At 33.3% G+C, this 22,724-nt stretch overlaps 3 protein-coding genes and 1 pseudogene across 3 annotated transcripts; all 4 read right to left on the bottom strand.

Moving 5' to 3' along the window:
• Nucleotides 1-1,106: 1,106 nt before the first annotated feature.
• On the bottom strand, nt 1,107-2,027 carry LOC117928814 (enoyl-CoA delta isomerase 1, peroxisomal-like). Its single transcript, XM_034848836.1, has 2 exons — nt 1,180-2,027; nt 1,107-1,131 (listed from the first exon to the last, which is right to left on the bottom strand). Exon 1 carries the CDS (start codon nt 1,962-1,964, stop codon nt 1,239-1,241), a length of 726 nt encoding a protein of 241 aa, XP_034704727.1. The 5' UTR covers nt 1,965-2,027; the 3' UTR covers nt 1,107-1,131; nt 1,180-1,238.
• Nucleotides 2,028-3,153: 1,126 nt separating this feature from the next.
• Nucleotides 3,154-6,352, bottom strand: LOC117928818 (annotated as a pseudogene).
• A 391-nt stretch (nt 6,353-6,743) lies between these two features.
• LOC117928817 (ACT domain-containing protein ACR9) lies at nt 6,744-11,186 on the bottom strand. The gene is made up of 6 exons (XM_034848840.1): nt 10,910-11,186; nt 9,865-10,080; nt 9,676-9,781; nt 7,724-8,054; nt 7,151-7,435; nt 6,744-7,067 (listed from the first exon to the last, which is right to left on the bottom strand). The coding sequence occupies exons 1-6, from the start codon at nt 11,061-11,063 to the stop codon at nt 6,921-6,923; spliced, it is 1,239 nt and encodes a 412-aa protein (XP_034704731.1). The 5' UTR covers nt 11,064-11,186; the 3' UTR covers nt 6,744-6,920.
• A 5,236-nt stretch (nt 11,187-16,422) lies between these two features.
• Nucleotides 16,423-22,001, bottom strand: LOC117928484. Its single transcript, XM_034848360.1, has 3 exons — nt 21,641-22,001; nt 21,301-21,398; nt 16,423-17,124 (listed from the first exon to the last, which is right to left on the bottom strand). Exons 1-3 carry the CDS (start codon nt 21,942-21,944, stop codon nt 16,804-16,806), a joined length of 723 nt encoding a protein of 240 aa, XP_034704251.1. The 5' UTR covers nt 21,945-22,001; the 3' UTR covers nt 16,423-16,803.
• Nucleotides 22,002-22,724: the final 723 nt, after the last annotated feature.

Raw genomic sequence — 22,724 nt, 5'->3', positions numbered from 1 at the left:
CTAATTTGTAAATAATCAAGCAATTTGTCATTTCTAACCCTTGGCGCCAACAAAGTTACAGTTAAAAGGTAACCCCTTTTTATCTTGTTGGAATCAAACAGTGGAGGTTTGTCCAAATTTCCCATCTTACTTTTTCATGTTCATTCCCACCACTTTTTTTTTATTTTTTTTTTATTTTTTATTATTATTATTTTTTTTTTTTTTTATGATTTTCAATAATATTAGTTTCGAATGACATTTTTTTTCCAATATTTTGAAAATATTGAAAAAAAAAACCTCATCCATACTCAAGGTTTGCTTTTCCTCCTATGTTTATTTTTTATTTATTTTTATTTAATTCTAAATATGACTTAAAATTGAATAATAATTAATAGTGTTAAATAGAAAAAAAATATGATATGTTATTTTTTTATTAAAAAATTAAATATTTTGATATTTTTTATCCAATAAAAAATTTATAATAAGTCATAAAATAAAGTATAAAAATAAATAATTTAAAATAAAAATAAATTATTTTTAGTAAAATATAAACACCCTCTTAGCATAAAGTTGGGAAAGAACATAACATATTTTCTTATTAAATATTAGTTATTTTTAACTATTATGAAAAATGTTGGAAATTGACCAAAATATTGAGGAGAATTCTATGATATCACATGGGTAAGTAGGGAGGGATTATTTTGGACCATGTGGTAGATAGGACAGTGGCAATTCATTTTAATAGGTTTTATTTAATTTTTATCATTATAGCTTGTATACGTGTCAATATTCCATTAGACAACATGTGAAGGTATAATACCGAAAAGTTGCTTTTCGGTACCATGGTTTGACCCAAATATTGATGTTCCCATTTTATAAATTTTTTTTGACAAACATAAAAAAAATATAAAAAAATAATAATAATAATACATGTTAAAGTGCATGATATATATCGAATCAAAATCTTACGAGCTTAAATTTTTAAAAATTTTGACGATTTTAACAAAAATCTCTTTGGAAATTGAATTTTTTTAATTAAAAAAAATATTAAGTTTTAAATAATTTGCATTGAATTTCCTTTCTTGAAAAAATAAAGCCAAAAATTCAGAACTAAATCAAACCAATCCTACAGCCAAAATTAGAATAAAAATCCTTTATACCATATATTCCAATATATGTTTTTGGGGATTTTGAATTTGCCTTATTGATAATTAGAGTTTTCTTATGGCCAATAGAGTTTTTGTCCATGGTTATATAGCCTATAGCCGTGAGCGAGTGTGACACACTTCTCCTACGGATTCATCACATCCAATCTTATCAAACACATCAGCTAACATGCGCATCCGTATCTGAGCGTACACGTGTCCATCCCATTTCCTCCCAACCAACACCTCTCCTAATCGGATGGCCGCCTTCACAGTCTCCTCCGTGCTATCGTGCGCGGAGTCGATAATACCCCAATTCAGCGCATCATGAGCCGTCAATTTAGCGGCTCGAAGCATGAGCTCGCGTTGAGACCTCGGCGCTCCGATCTTGCTTCGAATCAGCGCTACGAACCAATCGGGAATCTTGAGCTCGATGTCGAGCTCGGACATGTAGATAAAGCCGCGGTCATTCCTCATGAGAACGTAGTCGTGGCTAAGCGCGAGAATCGCAGCGGCGGCTGAGCAGTGGCCAGAGATGGCGGCGATAGTCGGCATCGGAAGGGAAATCAGATCGGCGACGAGTGATCTGAGTTTTGAAGACATGAGCTTGAGCCGATCGAGGAAGACGCCGCCGGAAGCGGAGGCCCACGCGAGATCGTAGCCGTTGGAGAAGAACTTGCCCTCGGCGGTCGTGATGAGAGCAGATGACATTGAACTCTCGGCTCTTACTCGGCTTAGGGCGGCTGAAATGGCATCGAGTAGGGTGGGATTTAGCCGGTGCTCGCCGGGGCCGGTGAGCGTGAGGATGAAGATGTTTCCGCGCTTCTCCAAACTGCACATCGCTCTCCCTCACTGATGCTCCAAGAGTAAAGCAATAGAGAGCCTCTTCCTTCATTTCAAGGATGGAAATCCTACCTCGTAAAGTCCGATAAACTTATCTTATCTGAATCAATATCAAGATAAAAGATATAAAATAACAAATATATTTTTATAAATATTATAAAAAAAAATTATTAATATTTTCAATTGTTACTCAAAATATTTTTTAAAAAATAATTTTAAAATATTTTTATTTTTTCAAAAATAGGATATTTTTAAAATAAATCATTAAAAACTATTTTTTGTTAAAAGTTAGTTCAACGTTTTCTGAGAGTTTCGAAAATCATTTTTTGTGCTTTACTCTTTTTAAGAAGAGTCTCAAAACTATCAAAATAACCTTAGTGGGCTGCTCATTAGCTGAAATGGGCCGAGTTGAGGACAATGGCTTGATTTGGGCTTAAACATCTTGGACACAAGAAGTTATACGTGGCTCTCATGTTTTTATTTTATTTTTTAATCTAAATGGTCTCGTCCACGCTATCATGTGCCCAGTCAATGATCCCAAAGCCAGCGCATCCCGTGCCATCAATTTGGTAGCTTGAATCAAGAGCTCGAGCCGAGCCTTCGCCGGATTGTGCACTGAATAGCTAGAAACTTGATTCAGCTGTCCAGCTCGCTCATGTAGACGAAGCAACAGTCCTTATCGTGAGGACATAGTTGTGGCTCAGTAGGAGGCGCAGCAGAGGCATGACCGGAGACTGCCGCGATGGTGGGCATAGAAAGCCAAATGAGATCAGTGAGGACCGCTCTGAACTTCAACGCTCATTAGCCATTGGAGAAGAATTTGCCCTGGCGACCATGATGAGAGCATTGGACGTGGAGCTCTCAGCAATGACTTTGCCCTAGAGCCACTGAGATGCGTCTAGTAAGGTCAGGTTTAGCATGTGGGCACCAGCGCCAGCTTGTGAGGCTGAAGATGTTGTCGCACTTCTCCAAACTGCTCAAGACAACTTAATAATGGAGAGTGGTAGATTGATAACAATGGAAGTCCGCCATCCCCACACAGATTCCAGAGTTGATCAACTTTTGAATAAAATCGTGTAATATTAGAGTAATCAACACTAAGCTGAATCTCAGTCGAGGGAATATTCACACACCCCTAAGAGGCATATGGGAGGCAGATTCAAAATATCCAGAATGCCCATATCCAAGCCCTGAGATAATGATTTGCCATAAAGTTTTCAAACTAAAATTCACACTGAAATAGGAAGGACACCCAGCAATGGCCTTGCCTCACTCTTTTCCATGCAACATACTACCAAGTAGCTCTATGAAAGAGGAATCGGACGCTTATATCTCTCATTTAAGATCAATCAATTTGCAATCTAAACGTATTACAACAAAACAAAATGTAGTTCCCATGAAAGATTCCTATAAGTGGCTGGTCAATACCTGCGCACAACACAGTCAAACATTCGGACTGAAGGGCACTCAAATGATTGATGACCTCTCCCACCACAGTTGTTGCAGATGACAATGGATACAGAGTCACGGCTGATATGGCCTGGCTGCCCACAGTTGTGGCATGTTATGTCACAGAAAGGGCCTCCCATCTCTGGTAACAGCCTTCATTTTGGGCACTGGTGGGCTACATGACCTGATATATTGCAGATGTTGCAGACAGGCTCATTGAGGCAGTCTCAAGCGAGGTGGCCAGTTTTACGGCAGTTGTTGCAAGCCTTCTCATTGGTGCAGCTCCGCAGCAATGTGGCCTGGCTTGTAGCAGTTGTTGCAGAGTCTCGCATCATGAGCGGGTAGACCTGGGCATGAGCAATCCCGAGCCAGGTGACCCATTTTGCCACACATATGGCACACTGGATCATTAGGACATTGGCTTGCAAGATGTCCAGACTCTTTACAGTTCCAACAAATGGTTGTTGAGTTACACTCAGCAGCTATGTGGCTACAAAGGAGAACATATTAAATCAGGTTTTTGCCAGAAATCAGTTTGGTGGGTGAATCAGGGTTTAAACTATCCTGAGGAACCACCATACATGATACATCAACCAAGTATTGACATATTTTAATTCTAGAAATTGTTCTCTCATAAAACATGAAATGTTCTAGAAAACTAGAAGGGGAGGAATTCATCTTACCCAGGAAGGCCACAGTTGTTGCATACAGTCACATTTGGGCAATCCCTGGCAAAATGCCCTGGTCTCTTACATTTATTGCACAGATAATCTTGCCTGGAAATTAACAATATAATTGGTTGTTATAATTTAAACCAAAAGACAGCAGCAACTAAAAGATCTTGGTTTTAACAAAGGTAGAGTCCACACATCAAGGAGACCACTTTTGAGAGGAACACATTTAGAAAATCAACATACTGGAGATAGTAACCTCCAATGCTGCAGGCCTGGACTACCACAGACAATGTTAATGTGTTTACAAGTAGATGTTCAATAGAATTCCAGAGGGGATTTCTTTCTCAATTTTATCTATTACAGTAGCTCTTCCAAATTGTTTAAGAAAATGATATATTTGTTAGAAAATAACCATACATTGATTTAGGTAATCACTCCAAAGCAAGACTCGGGGATCACATGCCCTATCCAAGTTATTCTCATCTATGGTATTTTCAATTTCTTCATCTTCATGTATCCTTTTTTATTTTTTACTTTTGCATGAAATTTTGAAGTTACAACAAGAAAGCATCCACCCAATTTTAAGCCATCTACACATGCATACACATTAAGTTCCTATATATGGCGTTTTCCAGAACTAGATAAGGACACTGCAATTTTTCAATAGTTGTAGAGAAATTAGTCTCTTCATGTCACCAATCTGAGGCAGGCATACACAATGTGAATACATGATAAAAGCATAAGTTTTATCTTTTAGCACTACAAGCACCCGAACATAAGTGATTCCTAGTAATAAGCAAGGCCCAAGAAGAAAGAAAGAAGGAAAATTGTATCTAAGAACAAGTGAGAAATGGAACAGACAAAAGAACATAATCATCACTAAGAGCACACTTTTCAAACAAGAACCGCAACATGTAACTATAACATTTATGCAACATGGGCTATAAGTGTGTGTGTATAGATAAAAGGAATAACAGTTAGATTTTGCTGAATTGATAAAGGAGCAAACCGGTGAACTCGACGATCCCTTGGGTAAGGTGCATCTCGGTAAGAAGCACGGTCACTGCTACGAAGCCTCTTGGCTCGTGGTGGGCTTCTGCTTCTATCCGGAGTCATACTGGAAACCTGTAAGTAAACTTTCTCAAATATATGACAAAATGAAAGATAAAACACAACACTATCAGGCCCAGGAATTGCCAACTCCGACCCACCAAAAGTATCTGCTGCCTGCCTATATCACCACACAGCCCAAACCACAAACATAAATCTAAGTCAACATCCAAGAACTCCAGCCCAAATTACATTGAACACACTCTTAAATTCAAAAATAATAATAATACATGCACATAAAAGCATTATATTAAAAGGCAATGCCATGACAACAGAGAAAAGAGAGGAGAAGGGGCACAAGCAAGACGCAGGAAATGAAAAAAAAAAAAGAAAGATGAATCAATAATATTTTGTTCTCCACAACACGAGGAAATTAAAAAAAAAAAACTTAGATAACTGAGGAACCCAAAAGAAACTTATGTTTTTATATTTCATTTACTTCATTTAGCATTACAAACTGAACTCTCACCTCAAACAAACCAAGTGGTTGTATTAGGCCCAATTGATTGGGCACTTTACTTCTCATATCTCAAACAACAAGAAATCCACAATGTACTCTTTTAATTTCCTTCCTTCTCCGCTTTCTCAGCAACCAAACAGATGATAAATGCATGATGCCACAATGTCCAACATCGTACAGAGGATTCATTCAGAACCTCAATCTCAACCTTGCTCCAATTTGATGATAATTCTGAATATTTCAAACCGTTCGAATTCAACGGCATTTACAAAACCAAACCCTATCACTACAGTGAAAAAAAGTACTCAAAAGAAAATAACACAACGCGTACCCAAATCAAGGTAATATATGAGCACGTTAAACTAAACTCATGATATTCTGTTTGGATGTCAATGAAACGCATTACAAGAAAAAAGAAATATTACAAAAGGCCTCCCCTAGAGCGGCTGCTATAGTATTCAGAATTTCCTTTTCCTTTTCTTTTTGCCTTTTCTTTTCGTTTCAATTCCTACTGTTTCTCAACAACCAAACAGATCGTGAAAAGAAAACATATTTCCAAAACAAATCCAAAAATATGTAAAAAAAAAAAGAAAAAAAAAAGGGGGAAAAAGTAAAATACCTTTTTACTATTAAGCAAGACCTCAGGGTTCGATTCTCCCAGCTCCGGAAACCAGAGAGGACATCGAAGAAGCCCTAGGGTGGGGAAAGGGGAGAGAGAAAGACAGGCTTCAACTTCTCTTAACTTTAGCAGAAGCAACCATTTGAGAAAACGACGTCGTATCTATAAACGTCGGTGTCACCCAATTCCCTCCCTCTTAATCAAGGAAAAGCTCTTCAAGCCAGGGTTTGATGCCTCCACGTCCAAATTTGTAAAAAGATTGAAATTCTAATTTTTATGTTGAAAGAAATTATTAAATAAGTGTAAGAATATCGTAATTTAATTAGAAATTAGAAAAATATTATATGACACGTCACCAATTAAGATTAAAATTGGCCAGATTAAATCATTATATTGCAAAGGAATCCGAAGGGTCATGTGTGAACTGCGATTGAAAATTCGAAATAATTTCAAGACACAGGTGCTGACAATAAAAATGAGAGCATGGAAACTTTTTTATTGAGAGAATTTCCTTAATATTATTTAAGGATAGTAAGAAATTACAATTAAAGCAGCATCATGAGACGTTAATAATGGACAGAGCAGAGAGAGCAGAAAGACTTGCGCCACAACCCAGTAAGGCAGGAGGGTGGTGATGAAGGTCACCAGCCCATCAATGTCCTTTTAACCCTATTAATAATCTGACTTCTACTTCGACTACTTGTTAATGGAAACTCAACGCTTTCTTCCAAACGGAATCTGTACACTTCCCATTCCCGATTCGACGTTGAATGCCTAACAATTTCCCCCTACAAAGCAATAAAAAAGGGAAGAGAATTTAACATCTAGTACAATGAAAGTACCAAGAAAATCAGATTTCGAGGTTTCTTACCGAGAAAATGCATATCCCTAATGTTTTTAGAGTGCATGTAACATCATAGAAAACGCGGGGTCTTCCCTTCCCAGATAACTCCACTGGATTGGCAACCAGGAGTTCGGCGTCTGGTCCCCTGTTGGTAATAGTAACTCGCAATGGGTGAAGCATCTCCTCCTTGAGACGAGAACACAAAGAAGCCAGATTCTCTGGATCTATTATCTTTTTCCCATCTGTTTTCTGGATGAATAGATCCATATTGCGGTAGCCTTTCACACTTGGATTGAATCGACCATAGGCAATCTATATAATTTGGTTAACTAAGATCAATATAATTAACCATAAAGGAACAGTTATGGAAGGAAACTTGAGTGTAGTGATCCTCTTAAGATTTCCTAAGCTAAAATCATTAACCCAGTTAGCCATCAAATCTACATAGTTTTTGTTGCAAATCGAAAGAAAAGAAGGCAAACTGTCCAATGTGCATAGTCATTCAAACATTCAAGAAAGAAAGAATCTATAGCTTTAGTGGAACCAGATTAATCCATGCCCGACTAAAATTGAGTTACTAGAAACTCTATCAGCAAATACCTGAATATTGCAGTCTTTTGAAGTCCTCATAATGTCATAGAAGAGGCCTTTTTGATCAAGACATTGTATTTGAAGCAAGGTATGAGCTGGACTCAGAAAATTATCTACAGTAATAGTGCCGTTCTCAAGTTTAGTCATATTTGACTTATTGTCTAATAGCTCAGAGCCAAATAGTTCTTCTGCAATCTCCGGTGACAGTGAAGAGCAGCCCTGCTGACTTCTATATTCAGGCCCTGCCAACTGAATTTCACAGATGACATTAAATTCCCCCAAAACAGCAAGCAGATGAGCACATGTGTCGTCTTGCCTCTTCTTTGTGTGTAGTAACTCCCTGAAATGATACAATAGCAAATACTAGAATTAGCCACTACCCTTTGATATATGACCCAGTCATTAGCAATTTGCTTTCCTATCATTGTTATGTTCTGAAGACACAAACTTCTATCAATCAAACAAAGAGGATGTTGGGAAAAATAGACTGCAACAAAACAAAGTTTAATTCCTGAAAAGACATTTACTAAGTGAGAAGAAGTAAAAAATTGTAGAAGAATAGAGCAGGAGCATATCAATTAGATGATAAATCGGGGACATTGCTTGCCATATGGTCAAGAACATAAGTCGTCTGTCTCTAGACAAGAATCTCACAGATAAATCAATATGGGCAGTTTACTCATAACAGATTTGTTTTTGAATCTAATTGTAAGGAGAATTGTACAGTCATGATTGTTCTCTGAAAGTACCAAGGAAAGAAAAAAAATATTAAGGAAAATGATTTTCTCGTATTCAATTTTAATATGAAAAATAACAAAAAATTAAATATAATTAAAGTTAGTTACAAATTTATGCATTTTAAAATTTCTTAATCTTTATGATGAAGAGGAAAAATAAGTGAAATAAGTTTGAAGTAATATATAAAAATAATTTATTAAGTTTAAATTTATTTTTTATTTTCCTTCACTTATTCTCTTTATTTTCTTTCCCTTGATTATTCCGAAACCAAATATAGCCTAGAAGTTTGTTTCTTTTGCTTGTAGATTTATGGTTCCATCAAGGGAGAGTCCCACCCTGTAGTCACTACAAAATTGGCAGAGATGTATTATAGTTTTACTTCTATCATCTACATCACAGCTATAAAATCCAGGATTCCTACTGCAAAAGAGCAGAAGGGAGGTAAATGCAATTTTTGTTGCCAAGTTTGTAAGAACGATAGTGATTCCTAACATTGCAAGGAACAGGACTAAGAATATCCATTCAGGAGAAGATTTAGTGTCACTATCAAAGTCTACATAACAGTGAAATCTAAGAAAATTCCAAAAATAAATTCAGAAAAAGCAATAACTATGTATAACATAGCCATGATCGTCAAAATGAAAGATTGAGCCCAAGAGAATTTCATAAAACGTCAGCTCCAATGGGAAAGAGAGAACATAAACTACAGGAACATCAAATGGAATGCAACCTAACATTGACCCAATACAGTTGACCAGCCAGCAGCCATACCGCCAATTCATGGTGATTCTTCAACAGCATACCAAGGTAAATCTTCACCCAATGAACCTACCTAGGATTCCACTGAAATCCTAGAAGTTTAGGTTAACTCAGGAAAATAACTTTTTGAAACAAATTCAATATTTTTAGAACTTAAATAAATGGTCTCCCAGAAACGAGCCAACATGCAATACATGATATTTTGGGTGGTGGGCTGCTTCTGTAAGAGTTAGATATAGCTAGCTGCTAAATAAGTAAGTTTGGAAAAGTCAGAGGACTACTCATTTTTGCAAAGGAAAAGCTTTACAAAAAAAAGTAAGTCATAGAAATTGATGGATCAATTATGTGGTCCACTTTTCTTTGAAATCTAAGATAGAAATTGATGCCACCTCAATTTTCTATAAATTTGCATAAATTTTTTGTTCATTATAACCTATCTTACAGATATTATAGCAAATACTAACATGCCATCCGTGATGAAGAAAAGGTCCAAGACTCTGCCATCAGGGGTTGTCATCACTTTTACTCTTTCAATTGTAAACTCAAGCTCAGAGAGGACTTTGGTGACATCTACAAAAATGCAACAACCATGTCAGGTGATTTTTACATAAATCACAAAGCCAAAAATAATAAGGAATGACATTTGTAATTACCATGTAACAACCCATTTCGGTCAAGGCAAAAAAGCTTTAGCATATAAACCGGAGAAGGGGATGAACCATCCTGCTGATTGAAGCAGTATGAAAATAAAGGTGAAGGACATGCAGATAGAAGCCGGTTTTTTAAGCTTTCCCAATCAATTTTGAGCGAGCTAGGGCATGGAACAAAGGAAAACACAATGTAACACCATCTCCCATCAGTTGAGAAATCTGCATCCAAATATTTTGTAAAACTATTAGTGTGTATACACCAAAAAAATAAGTCAGCAAATGAAAAGACGTAATTAAAGCAAATATGACCTTTTGAACTGGATTCAAATAAATTAAGGAACAAGAAGAAAAAACTACTTTACTAAAAGAATCAAAAGAATTTGGAACCATTCCAAAGAAGGAAAGAAAAACAAATCAACTGCCTTTTAACAGACTGTAAAACAACAGCAAATAAACAATGGTGGTGTTCTTAGGGGCAGTTTGTTGGTGGTCTTGGGGGAAAATTTGAAAACTGAAATCCAAACTTTTGCGCCATTTTTTTTGCTTCAAAGGGACAAATCTGTTGCGATTCTTCTTCCCAACAACATTTTTAGTTTTTTTTTCTTCCAAGGTGAGCAAAGCACGTCGGATATGCCACTCAGAAACAAAAGGTGAGAAAATAAAATCTAAAATCAGAATTGAACAGAAAAAAGTCACATTTGAATATAACACCATAATCGAAAGAAGTGACTGCAAACCAAATCAGCCCTAAATCGAAGCATGCTTTTTTCTCAGAAAAGATAAAATGTGAAAACAGCAAGATTAAAAACCAGTGCTCAAGTACTGTTTAGTTTGCATCTGAGAAAATGGCTAAATCAAAATTTCAGTTTTGAAAATCCAAAAAAAAGAAAAAACGATGAGAAAGGGAAAAAAAATCTAACAAAAAAGCAATCAAGAATGAAAAAAAAAATTGAAAGATTCAAATCAAACTTTTCAAGGAAAAAAACGATTTAAAATATTGCGAACCCAAAGAAAAAAAGAATTGAGTTCGAAATCGAACATGACTGACCTCCTCTGGCAATGCAGAGCCCGAATTCGAGTATTATTCTACAGAGATCGCATCCAAGCCCGGCTTTATCAGGACAGTTGATGGTGATGGAGCATGGTTCGCCGGGCTTGTTCCCTTTCTGGATCAAAACGGCGTCGTCGCAAAAAATCCCCATGACTTACGTCAAAGCGATCCCTACATAATAATGTTCGTCGCCGGTCAACACATCTCATCGCCGTCGTAACGGTTGTCGGGCGAGTTCGTAGGTTAACGTCTGCCGGATACACCCCCTCCCTCCCTAGTCCCTAGTCCCTAGTCCCTCCCTTCTCTCCCTCCTCTTATTTCCAGCAAGTGGACAATGTGCGCCAAATGTAGGGAAATGGTAGCTGTCAACTTCGCGCTGGACCCCAGTCTGTTGATGTCCACGTCATGAAAGTGAATAAAATAGCGTGGCCACGTCAGGCTTGACTAGGCACACGTAAAAAATAATTATAAAGTAATACTAAATAGGAAAAACAAAAATAAACTTAATTTTCCACGTATATGAGAAATGCGGGTTTTTGAATTAATTTATTTGATCGATTTATCTTAAGAAATATTTGATAAACAAATAAGGAAATAATCTTCTAATTAAAAAATAAATTCTTATTTTTCCTATTTAAAAATTTTATGCAAGATTTTTTTAAATTAAATAAAAATATCCTTTATCTATGTTTTTCCAAATTTTATTTTTTTCCTTTCCTAAATCTTTGTTATATTTGATTGGCTCGATATTATAAAAGAGGATCTTATTCTATGTTTGGTCGATGATTAGTAATGAAATAAAATAACTTATATCATTATTTCTCCTATTCTTTCAATCAAATATAAGATATGATAAATGATGTGATATATAATCTATCCAATTATTGATATATCTATGTATAATAAGTTTTTTTTTTATTAAATAAAATTTATGGTTCAAAAATAAAAATTGAAAAAATATTTATTAAATACATTATTTTATAATATTGACATATAATATATAAAATATTTTTATATATTGAATAACATAATATCAAAATTTTTATTATAAAATTTAAATATTTTAATCATGGATATTGTTAAATACGGTATACTTTTTATTTTAAATATTAAAAAAATAATGTCTATTGAATATAATATGCAAAATATCATATATAAATGGAAATAATATCCTATATTTCCTTATCGAATGAAATATGATTTCAGAGGATATACATATCCTATTTAATCTCATCCCACCAACCAAATATAGTTTTAATCTTCACTATTTACTTCCTTTATATCTAGAATCTAATGAAATGCCCTCCTCGTTAATAATGAACTTATTCCACAATTGATTTTTTTATATTAGAAAATGATGTGCAATTTCAGTATAAATTGATAAAAATTCATATTTATAAAAAAAAATGCATTATCCTAAGAAATTTTAGCATACATTTTTTAAAATATACAAAAAGGGAAAAAAAAGTATAATAAAAGGGAAAAGTGTGTTTTTGTATACTCGTATGAAAAAATTCGAAATAGAAATTCAAATTTATATATTATAAATTTCAAACCACTATTTAAAAATAATTACTATTTCATATATTTTTTAATTAAAGGTATTATTTTTTACCATTAAATAATAATTTAAATAGTGAGTGCATGAAATTTGAAATATTTTTAAAAGGCTCATATATTATAATTACTTTTACATACACATTTCAAAACGAGCCTATCCTATATAAAATACATTCAAAAGGTATTTAAATTATTTTTCTAATTTGTGAGTTTACAAAGTATTTAAATTAAAAAAGAAGAATAGAAGACAAAAAGGAGAAATGGACGGAGGTTGATGAAAAGCAAATGGGCCCGAGTCCAACGGAAGAATTGCTTGAGTCAACGTCACTGGCTTGAAAGCACGGCCAGAAATGATTAAGGAGGAAAAAATAAAGTACATAATTGTGTGGGACCTGGTTAATTATTAGCTTTATAAAGTAGTAAGAAAGCACTTGAGCCGTTCTCTATATGAAGAGCATCGTTGTCTGGACACCAACAATAATCACGTCTTTTTCTCAATTAATTGCTCCGATCCTCGAATCACGACTGTCGTGTCCGGAAGCAAGGTGGGCCACCGTCTGAAGGCGAGACCTGTCGGCCAACTTGCAAGTATACCAACAACATAAAGCCACGTCAGATTGCAGGAGGCGAGACTACCATCGTCCGTCTTCTTTTAATGGGTTTTTTTGTTCAATTTATTATCGTTAAGATAACATTTTAAATGTTATGCCAATGAAATTATAAAAGCGTGTGTTAAAAAGAAAACGTTAATAAATCCAATGACACACACCAAAACATTTCCAATCAAGGCTGTTTTTATGCGTCATTTTGTATTAGGAATAAGGGTTTATATTAAGTATCTTGTTTGCATCTTGGATTTTATTTGGGAATTATTTTTGAAAACGGTGCTAAAAAAACTAATTTATGAGAATTTACGATCGGGGAACTTAAAATATTTTTATTGTTAGGAAACTGAATATCAACGTGTTTTTTTTTTTAAATAATTTTTATATATAATATTTTTATTTTATATTATTTTTCATATTAATATAATTATTTTTTAAAAAATAGAATATAAGTAAAAATAATTAAAATATACTTTTAAAAAATACTTTATTTAAAATTTTTAAGAACAGAAAATTATTTTTATGTTAAAAAATTATCAAACGTGTTTTTTTTTTCTTTTTTTCATTTTTGGTCTCAAAAATAAAAAATTAATTTTGAAAATTACTTTCAAACATATCCTTAATTTCCGATTTTAAATAAGGTTTGCATAGTGACATGAAAACCAAGTACGATAATCCTGATTTGATATATGTCTCATTCAATGTCCATACTCAAAACATATCCACAACACAATGAAGTAAGACTTATCTTTACATGAAATCAATCATTCAAACGGCTCATTTTGATTGGTCACATCTAATTTTCTTGATATAAGATCTCTTCAAGACTAAAAAGTATTATTATCCATAAAAACCATAAGTAACATTTATTTTCTTTTTATCAAGTATACTTTAACTTAACTTAAATTAGTTTAAGTTAAACTCAATGTTGAAGTCTCAATAGCATGTTTGTTTTTTTTTTTTATGGTCGGAATGGTCTGAATGCTTTGAACTATGAAGTTATTTGTTTTATATATTAAAAATATTTGAAAATTAGTAGTAAAATGAATTTGCATAAGTTTAGTTTGTCCATACAAAAAGTAATTATTATGTTTATTTTTATTTTATTATTTAAATAAAGAATCAAAAACTAATAAGTTGATAAAAGTCTATTAGAACATAGTTTCTCCCAAATTTGCATTATAAGAGATGGTACATTTAACTACTAAAAACTTAACCATTGTAATAGAAAGCCTTGCACTAAAAAATCACTTCACCCTTCACCATGGCTCACCGATAAAGCTACAAGTGAATTGCTAATTAAGGTTAGTTGAATCATTGGAATTCCAATCATTTGGAAGGTAGTGGGGAACAAACTTATCTAAGTTTCAAGATTCCATCATAATTCTTTGAACCTCGGAGTGGCTATCATTAGAGTGATTACTAGTGCATCATTATAAGGGTAAAGTCTTCCAATCACCAAGGGTTTGCAAGATTTCTATAATAAGATTGATGGATTTCAACTAGATAGATCTTTCCATCGACTTGATTTATATGAATCTATACTTTCATTTGGCTAGGTTTCCCTATGTATTCAGAGAGGATTCTACATTGACTTTCCCTTAACAATTGCTCATGATTTTTTATTTTTTTATTTTTTTTTACTTATAGGATTCTTTCAATATTTTTGGACCCTGGTTAGGAATTATTGAAGTTAGCCTTTTGAGATACATTTCAAATACATTCTTTAAACTTCTATACTCCTTATGATAATCCCTTTCAAGCTAAGGTGGTTACTAGAAATTTGAGACTTTACTTGACTTTTGGAAGACTTGAGCATGTGGTGCATTTAACCCTGAAAATATCACATCTGCGTCCTTAGCTACAAATCTATATTTTCTATTTCTATTTGCTAACTTGTTAAATCATGCCTGCCTGCTTCCCATGTTGTGATGTAGACTTGAGTAAAGTTTCATTCTTATCCACCATCTTAGTATTATTGGTAATAAGGCCTCCAAGTTTTCCTCCAAACATTTATACTTGTTAGTTATTGACAATTACTACTCCATACTTGCCTAAATTAGAGTTAGGAGCAATCATTATGCATGCAAGGGTATCATCATAGTATGTGGCTTGTATTAAGTGAAAGACATGGAGAAAAAAAAAAAAAACAAAAGAGGCAAATGTCGGAACGAAGCGGAGCGACGATATTTGTTATACAAGCTTGTATTTTTATTGTTGAAGGCAAACAATAGGTTGGGGGTGCAGGGGCAATACCCTCATGGTATGGTTCAGGGGTATTTTTGAAATTTCATTATCTGATAATTAGTATAAATACCCTTTTATGCAACCCTAATTTGATACATAGTGAAAATCTTCTTCCTTGTTCCCGTGAACGTAGATAATCTGTCGAACTACGTTAAATCTATGTTGTTTTTCTTCTTTTTCGTTTTTTTAAATTTTCACCATAAATGTTGCACCTAAATCAACACTTTACATATTATACCAAACTCTCACTATCAACCATGAATCGTTGATATCCCTCCCCAAACGTAAATAACACATATTAGGAAACAAACATCATACATAACTTTAAAAATGAAAAAAAAAAATGCACTTAATTGCTAAGTTATGAAATTACACTAATGCTAACCTCTACAAAGTTGAAATTACAGATAAGGGCATCATTCATGTGAACTAGATTTATCAACTAGTGAAAATGTATCAAGTGGTGAACAGAGTTCTCTATCCCATCAAAGATTTGAAACTTCAAGAAAGCAAAGCCAAAGGTCACCTCTCCTTCTAAATCATAAGCAAAAAATGACAGCCACTACGACACCCTATTATAATCAATTTGGCACTTAAGAATATTGCCCAAAGACTTTGTTGAAGAGTTTTGTCTTCCATATCTCCTTGTTCCTTATGTTGATGAAATCATAAACTCAATTAATGAAAGGCTCCCACGATTATATTATATAATATTTTATCAAATAAGTCTCCAAAACACAACGAGGATGAATAAAAAATTAAAATATTTGGTTAAAAAAGATTAAATAATCCCAATAATCGAAAATCTAATAATTCCTATATTTTTTCTAAAAAAAATAATTCATTTTTGACTAAATATTATTTTCTATTTTAAGTATTTATGCATAGATTTAAAAAAAAAAAATTATTATTTTTACAAAAAAAATAAAGATATTTTTACCCCAATAATGTCAAAAATTGGTAGGATATTAAATTTTAAAATTTAGGTTTTGAAAGGACTTTTAACTAAATAAACCTAAAAGAATTCGAACTCTTATTCAAAATGTTCTTAATTCATCTTTCCAGCTGCCAAAACATTTGATTCTTCACAAATTCCAATTTAAAGAGTTTGGTCGATTCGGCCAAATTGACATTCAATAAGAGATCATATACTTTCATTTTGTCAATAAAATGAAAACAAATATTTCACACTCATGCTAACAGTCGATTAATCGACATCGATTCAGATCCTCCCGTTCCATTGCCACACAAGGGCTCTGACAATTTAGCTGCAAGTCAGATTGGAGAACGTAGCAAGTCTTTTCCTGTTAAAAGAACTGCAGTTCTTAGCCATTTGAAGACATCGTCTACACATCACAAACCCTAAACAAAACTAAGAACAAAAAAAAATTAAAAAAAATTGACGAAATTCAGATGGTGAATTTCGACAAAAACGGAAATACTATGGCCAAAGACGGCGTAAATTCAATTACACGAATCTTAACCACCGAACCCGTACAGAGTCCTTCCCTGCCTCTTAAGGGCGTAAACAACATCCATGGCGGTCACCGTCTTCCGCCTGGCGTGCTCAGTGTACGTCACAGCATCGCGAATAACGTTCTCCAAGAAGATCTTCAAAACGCCTCTGGTCTCCTCGTAGATCAACCCGCTGATTCTCTTCACTCCACCTCTTCTCGCAAGACGCCGGATAGCCGGCTTAGTGATTCCCTGAATGTTATCACGGAGAACTTTCCGATGACGCTTCGCTCCTCCCTTACCGAGCCCCTTGCCTCCTTTTCCACGACCTGACATTGTACACTGCTAATAATTTGAGAGTCAGGGATTAGGGTTTTGATTTGGCGAGGAAGATGGTGTCCAAAGAGTGGGGTTGGAAATTTAAAGGGAATTTTGGGGTTTGAATTTAGGCGGGATTAATAACAGTCGTTCGATTTTGGATCTTATCTGACGGTTGAGAGCTTCGATCCGTGTCGCATGGATTGGACAATTTTAAGGCGTTGATAAGGTTTAGATCAACGGCTATAAAGCTGTTTAAGATCGGTGACGTAGCTTGCGTTTTTATGCCTCGCGGTTGCCGTGTCCCTTCTTAACATTCCTAAAATAATATTTTATAGATATTGGAAATTTTGTCTTACTTCACTTCAATTGTTATAAATGAAATCAAATTTTGTTTCCACCTGAATTTTTTTTGCAATGCAGTAGGCAATTTGCATTTAAGCATAAAAATAGAAAGTTGCACTCTTGCCTCACGATTACTGCATTAGATTTATTGTGAAACACCCCGTTTGTTTAATAAAATGACTTAAGTGTTTGATAAAATAACTAAGAGTTTGTTTGGAGAAACTACTTTATTCCATACCAACTCCTCTCACTTCCTTAAGGCATTCCCTTACTAAACCACCAAGAGCGGAGTGGTGAACAAGAACGGGTTATTCTATTCCTTATCTTCGATTGCTTGTTTTAGAGCTTTTTTTTTTTAGGGAAACACAAGCATCATAGGGTTATTCCTTCTCAATCTGAAAAGCAACCGATTCATGAAAAACAAGAGTTTCTACTTCCTCCCTACTAGCCACTTCTCCTCTTCTTATTCTTAGTTACATAAAAGCATCAAGATCAACCATTTTCTTGAAAGAAGGGAATGGAATAAGATCCCGACAAAAAAAAAAAAAAAAAAGATATGGGGTGCATGTCTAGTTCTCATTGGAAAGGAATAAGCCCTAAACGGGCTTTTGTCTCCCATCTGACACAATTTGACATTTGATGATATTTAATTGGCTCAAAATCTATAGTTATAAAAAGAATATCAAGAGAACAAGCACGCGGTAAAAAGTTAGCATCTAATCAGATAAATCAAGAGATAAGAGTTCAACCAAACATCTTTTCTTAAGATAGAATATAGTTGTCGAGTGATGATTGCTCTATCTCTTAAAGGGGGAGTTTCATCACATCATGTAATTGAGTACAAATAGACCAATAAAAGACAAATAGAAGCTAGTTAAAAACGAGTCAATAGGGCTAAATAGCACCAATGGGATATGTAAACGAGAATTGATCACATGGTGGTGTATTTGGTCAATTTTGAGCAAGGGCCTAAGGGAATATTTTTTAGTTGGGTAGAAATAATTCGGTTAAACTAGTATTTTAACTCTTAAGTGCTTCTATTCGCTCTAACACTAAACGTTATACCTTAACCTTTAAGCAATGCTTTTGAAAGCAATATATTAAGTAGGATATAGACCTTACATATTTTGGTAAGCTCTTTTGTAAAGAGGAAAGTCTTAGGTGGTGTTTATTTTTTTGTTAAATAAAAAAAATTAAAATATTTTGCTTTTTTTATTCAACTAAAAGTAACTCATATTGACATTATTTAACTAAAGTGAATTTATTATTAATAAGTTCAATTTAATTATATTGAATGATGTCAACAAGTTATTTTTAGATGAATAGAAAAAATCAAATATTTTGATTTTTTCTATTCAACCAAAAAACAAATATCACCTTAGTCTTTTAAGCTAATTGAAGTTTGAGTATTACTAACATAGTTCCATTTCTCTCTCTTCAATATTTTCTGAAACTTATTTCTAAAAACCGTTTTCTATTCTTTAATTTAAAAGCGATTTTTAAAAACAAGTTTAAGAAAATATGTCTAATAAAAAACATATAAAAATAACTTCTATTTATTATCTAAAAAATTTATTTTATTTTTTAAAAAAAAATTGTTTTCAGATAACCACAATATTAAAAAAAATCAAATACTTTTTTATTTTCAAAAACAAAAAACCATTTTTAAATCATATTACTGAACATACTCTAAAATGCATAGTGAAAACAACTTAAAGGAAGAGCAATTAATTCTTTTTTCGCTTGTTATTTTTATTGTACTTTTGAATTTCCTATCTGGAATTAATGCAAATTCCAAAATTTTTATAACATTGAATTTAGGATATTTAATTTCAAATTTATTTATAAAAATATAATTTTCTTCAATTGCTTGTTTTAGAGCTTTTTTTTTTAGGGAAACACAAGCATCATAGGGTTATTCCTTCTCAATCTGAAAAGCAACCTATTCATAAAAAACAAGAGTTTCTACTTCCTCCCTAATAGTCACTTCTCCTCTTCTTATTCTTAGTTACATAAAAGCATCAAGATCAACCATTTTCCTGAAAGAAGGGAATGGAATAAGATCCCGACAAAAAAAAAAAAAGATATGGGGTGCATGTCTAGTTCTCATTGGAAAGGAATCGGCCCTAAACGGGCTTTTGTCTCCCATCTGACACAATTTGACATTTGATAATATTTAATTGGCTCAAAATCTATAGTTATAAAAAGAATATCAAGAGAACAAGCACGCGGTAAAAAGTTAGCATCTAATCAGATAAATCAAGAGATAAGAGTTCAACCAAACATCTTTTCTTAAGATAGGATATAGTTGTCGAGTGATGATTGCTCTATCTCTTAAAGGGGGAGTTTCATCGCATCATGTAATTGAGTACAAATAGACCAATAAAAGACAAATAGAAGCTAGTTAAAAACGAGTCAATAGGGCTAAATAGCACCAATGGGATATGTAAACGGGAATTGATCACATGGTAGTGTATTTGGTCAATTTTGAGCAAGGGCCTTAGGGAATATTTTTTAGTTGGGTAGAAATAAGTCTATTAAACTAGTATTTTAACTCTTTAAGTGCTTCCATTCGCTCTAACACTAAATGCTATACCTAACCTTTAAGCAATGCTTTTGAAAGCAATATATTAAGTAGGATATAGACCTTACATATTTTGGTAAGCTCTTTTGTAAAGAGGAAAGTCTTAGGTGATGTTTATTTTTTTGTTAAATAAAAAAAGTTAAAATATTTTATTTTTTTTATTCAACTAAAAGTAACGTATTGACATTATTTAACTAAAGTAAATTTGTTATTAATAAGTTCAATTTAATTATATTGAATGATGTCAACAAGTTATTTTTAGATGAATAGAAAAAATCAAATATTTTGATTTTTTTCTATTCAACCAAAAAACAAATATCACCTTAATCTTTTAAGCTAATTGAAGTTTGAGTATTACTAGCATAGTTCCATTTCTCTCTTCAATATTTTCTGAAACTTATTTCTAAAAACCGTTTTCTATTCTTTAATTTAAAAGCGATTTTTAAAAACAAGTTTAAGAAAATATGTCTAATAAAAAACATATAAAAATAACTTCTATTTATTATCTAAAAAAATTATTTTATTTTTTTTAAAAAAAAATTGTTTTCAGATAACCACAATATTAAAAAAAATCAAATACTTTTTTATTTTCAAAAACAAAAAACCATTTTTAAATCATATTACTGAACATACTCTAGAATGCATAGTGAAAACAACTTAAAGGAAGAGCAATTAATTCTTTTTTAGCTTGTTATTTTTATTGTACTTTTGAATTTCCTATCTGGAATTAATGCAAATTCCAAAATTTTTATAACATTGAATTTAGGATATTTAATTTCAAATTTATTTATAAAAATATAATTTTCTTTTCCAGATTTAAATATCCAAATCATGTTCTTTATACAACATAAGTGACAAATTCCCTTTTTTTTTTCTACCAAACTAAACGCTTCGTTGTAGTTATTAATATCACAATGAAAGCCATGATCTTCTTTCATTCTCAATTTCATTCTTACACCAACCCTAAATATTAATAAGAAATTCCTCTCAAATTCTAACTATTGATCAAAAGAATAATATTTTGATTATTTACAAGAAAATTTTGAGGATATTTTTCTCAAGAATAAATAATTTTTAAATAAAAAAATGGTAAAAAGTTAGATTTACAAATAGATGATTACATCTTTTGATCAAATACTTTACTTTTATCTGTACATGGGCGAAAGGACAAACTGCGGATAAAACGACACCGTATACTAAATTCCTTCGCCTGCCTGCCTGCCGTTTCTCAGTGACCAAACAGAAAAAAAGAACTACCCTAATAAAGCGCAAACAAAATTTCTCCGATTTTGAGAACCTTGAAACAAAGATGTTAACAGTCGATTCAACCGATATGGTTTCAGCTCCTCCTTCCCTGTCCTCACAAGGGGATCTAAAAATTTTAGCAGCAATTTAACAAATCAAAGCCATGAGATTGGAGAACATATCTATTTCCATTAAAACGAAAGCAAGTCTTTTCCTGTTCAAAGAACCGCGGTTCTTAACCATTTCAAGACATCATCTACACAGCAGGAACCCTAAAAGATCTAAGAAACAAATAGCGAAATTTCAGAGAACGGATTTCGCAATAAAGGCCAAAAGTGGCGTCAATCCTATTACACGAATCTCAACCACCAAACCCGTATAGAGTCCTTCCCTGCCTCTTGAGGGCGTAAACCACATCCATGGCGGTCACCGTCTTCCGCCTAGCGTGCTCAGTGTAAGTCACAGCATCACGGATGACGTTCTCCAAGAAGATCTTCAGAACGCCTCTGGTCTCCTCGTAGATCAACCCACTGATTCTCTTCACCCCACCTCTTCTAGCCAGACGCCGGATCGCCGGCTTCGTGATGCCCTGAATGTTATCACGGAGAACTTTCCGATGACGCTTTGCTCCTCCCTTGCCGAGCCCCTTGCCTCCTTTACCACGACCCGACATCGTTCACAGCTAGTACTCTTAGGGTAAGGATTTTGATTTGGTGAGGAAGATGAAGACTGAAGAATGGGGTTGTAAATTTAAAGGGAATTTTGGGGTTTGAATTTGGGCGGGATTAATGTCGGTCGTTCGATTTTGGATCTAATCTGACGGCTGAGGGGATCGATCCGTGTGGCGTGGCTTCGACAATTTTAAGACGTTGATAAGGTATAGATCGACGGCTTGGAAGTTGTTTAAGATCGGTGACGTTGCTTGCCTTTTTATCGCCTGTGCAGTCCTGGCGGGGTTCTGGACGGTGTAAATTTTTCACATATTTGTGTACTTGAATTCTCCGACAAATTTAATTACTTTTATTTAAAAAATAATTATCAATTACAAAAATTAAATATATAATTTTATTGATAAAAGAGTCTTAGCAAGACAAAATTATTTTTGTTTATATTTTTGTAAATGGTCCGCTTTTGACTTGGAAAAAAAATCTTTAAATATTAAAGAAAAATAAAACCTAATAAGCATACAAAATATAATATTTTATTTTAAATAATTTAAAATTTAAAATTTTGATTCAGATTTTATTTTTTTTAAATATTGCAAGACAACCCTAAATTACCATTTATTTACATAAACGAAGGATGTCTCCAATGTTTAAAAATCTTATGAAGAGTTAGAAATTAGAGATAGGGCATTTGATGAGTTTGAATAAAAAAAATTAGTGTTTTTTTCAATAATGCAACAAGATTTTTTCGTTTAAGAAGGATAATAGAGAGTTGTTTGTCTCACAAT

Source organism: Vitis riparia, chromosome 13 (genome assembly GCF_004353265.1).
Source record: "Vitis riparia cultivar Riparia Gloire de Montpellier isolate 1030 chromosome 13, EGFV_Vit.rip_1.0, whole genome shotgun sequence".
NCBI lineage: Eukaryota > Viridiplantae > Streptophyta > Magnoliopsida > Vitales > Vitaceae > Vitis > Vitis riparia.
This window is presented reverse-complemented; position numbering and strand designations above follow the sequence as displayed.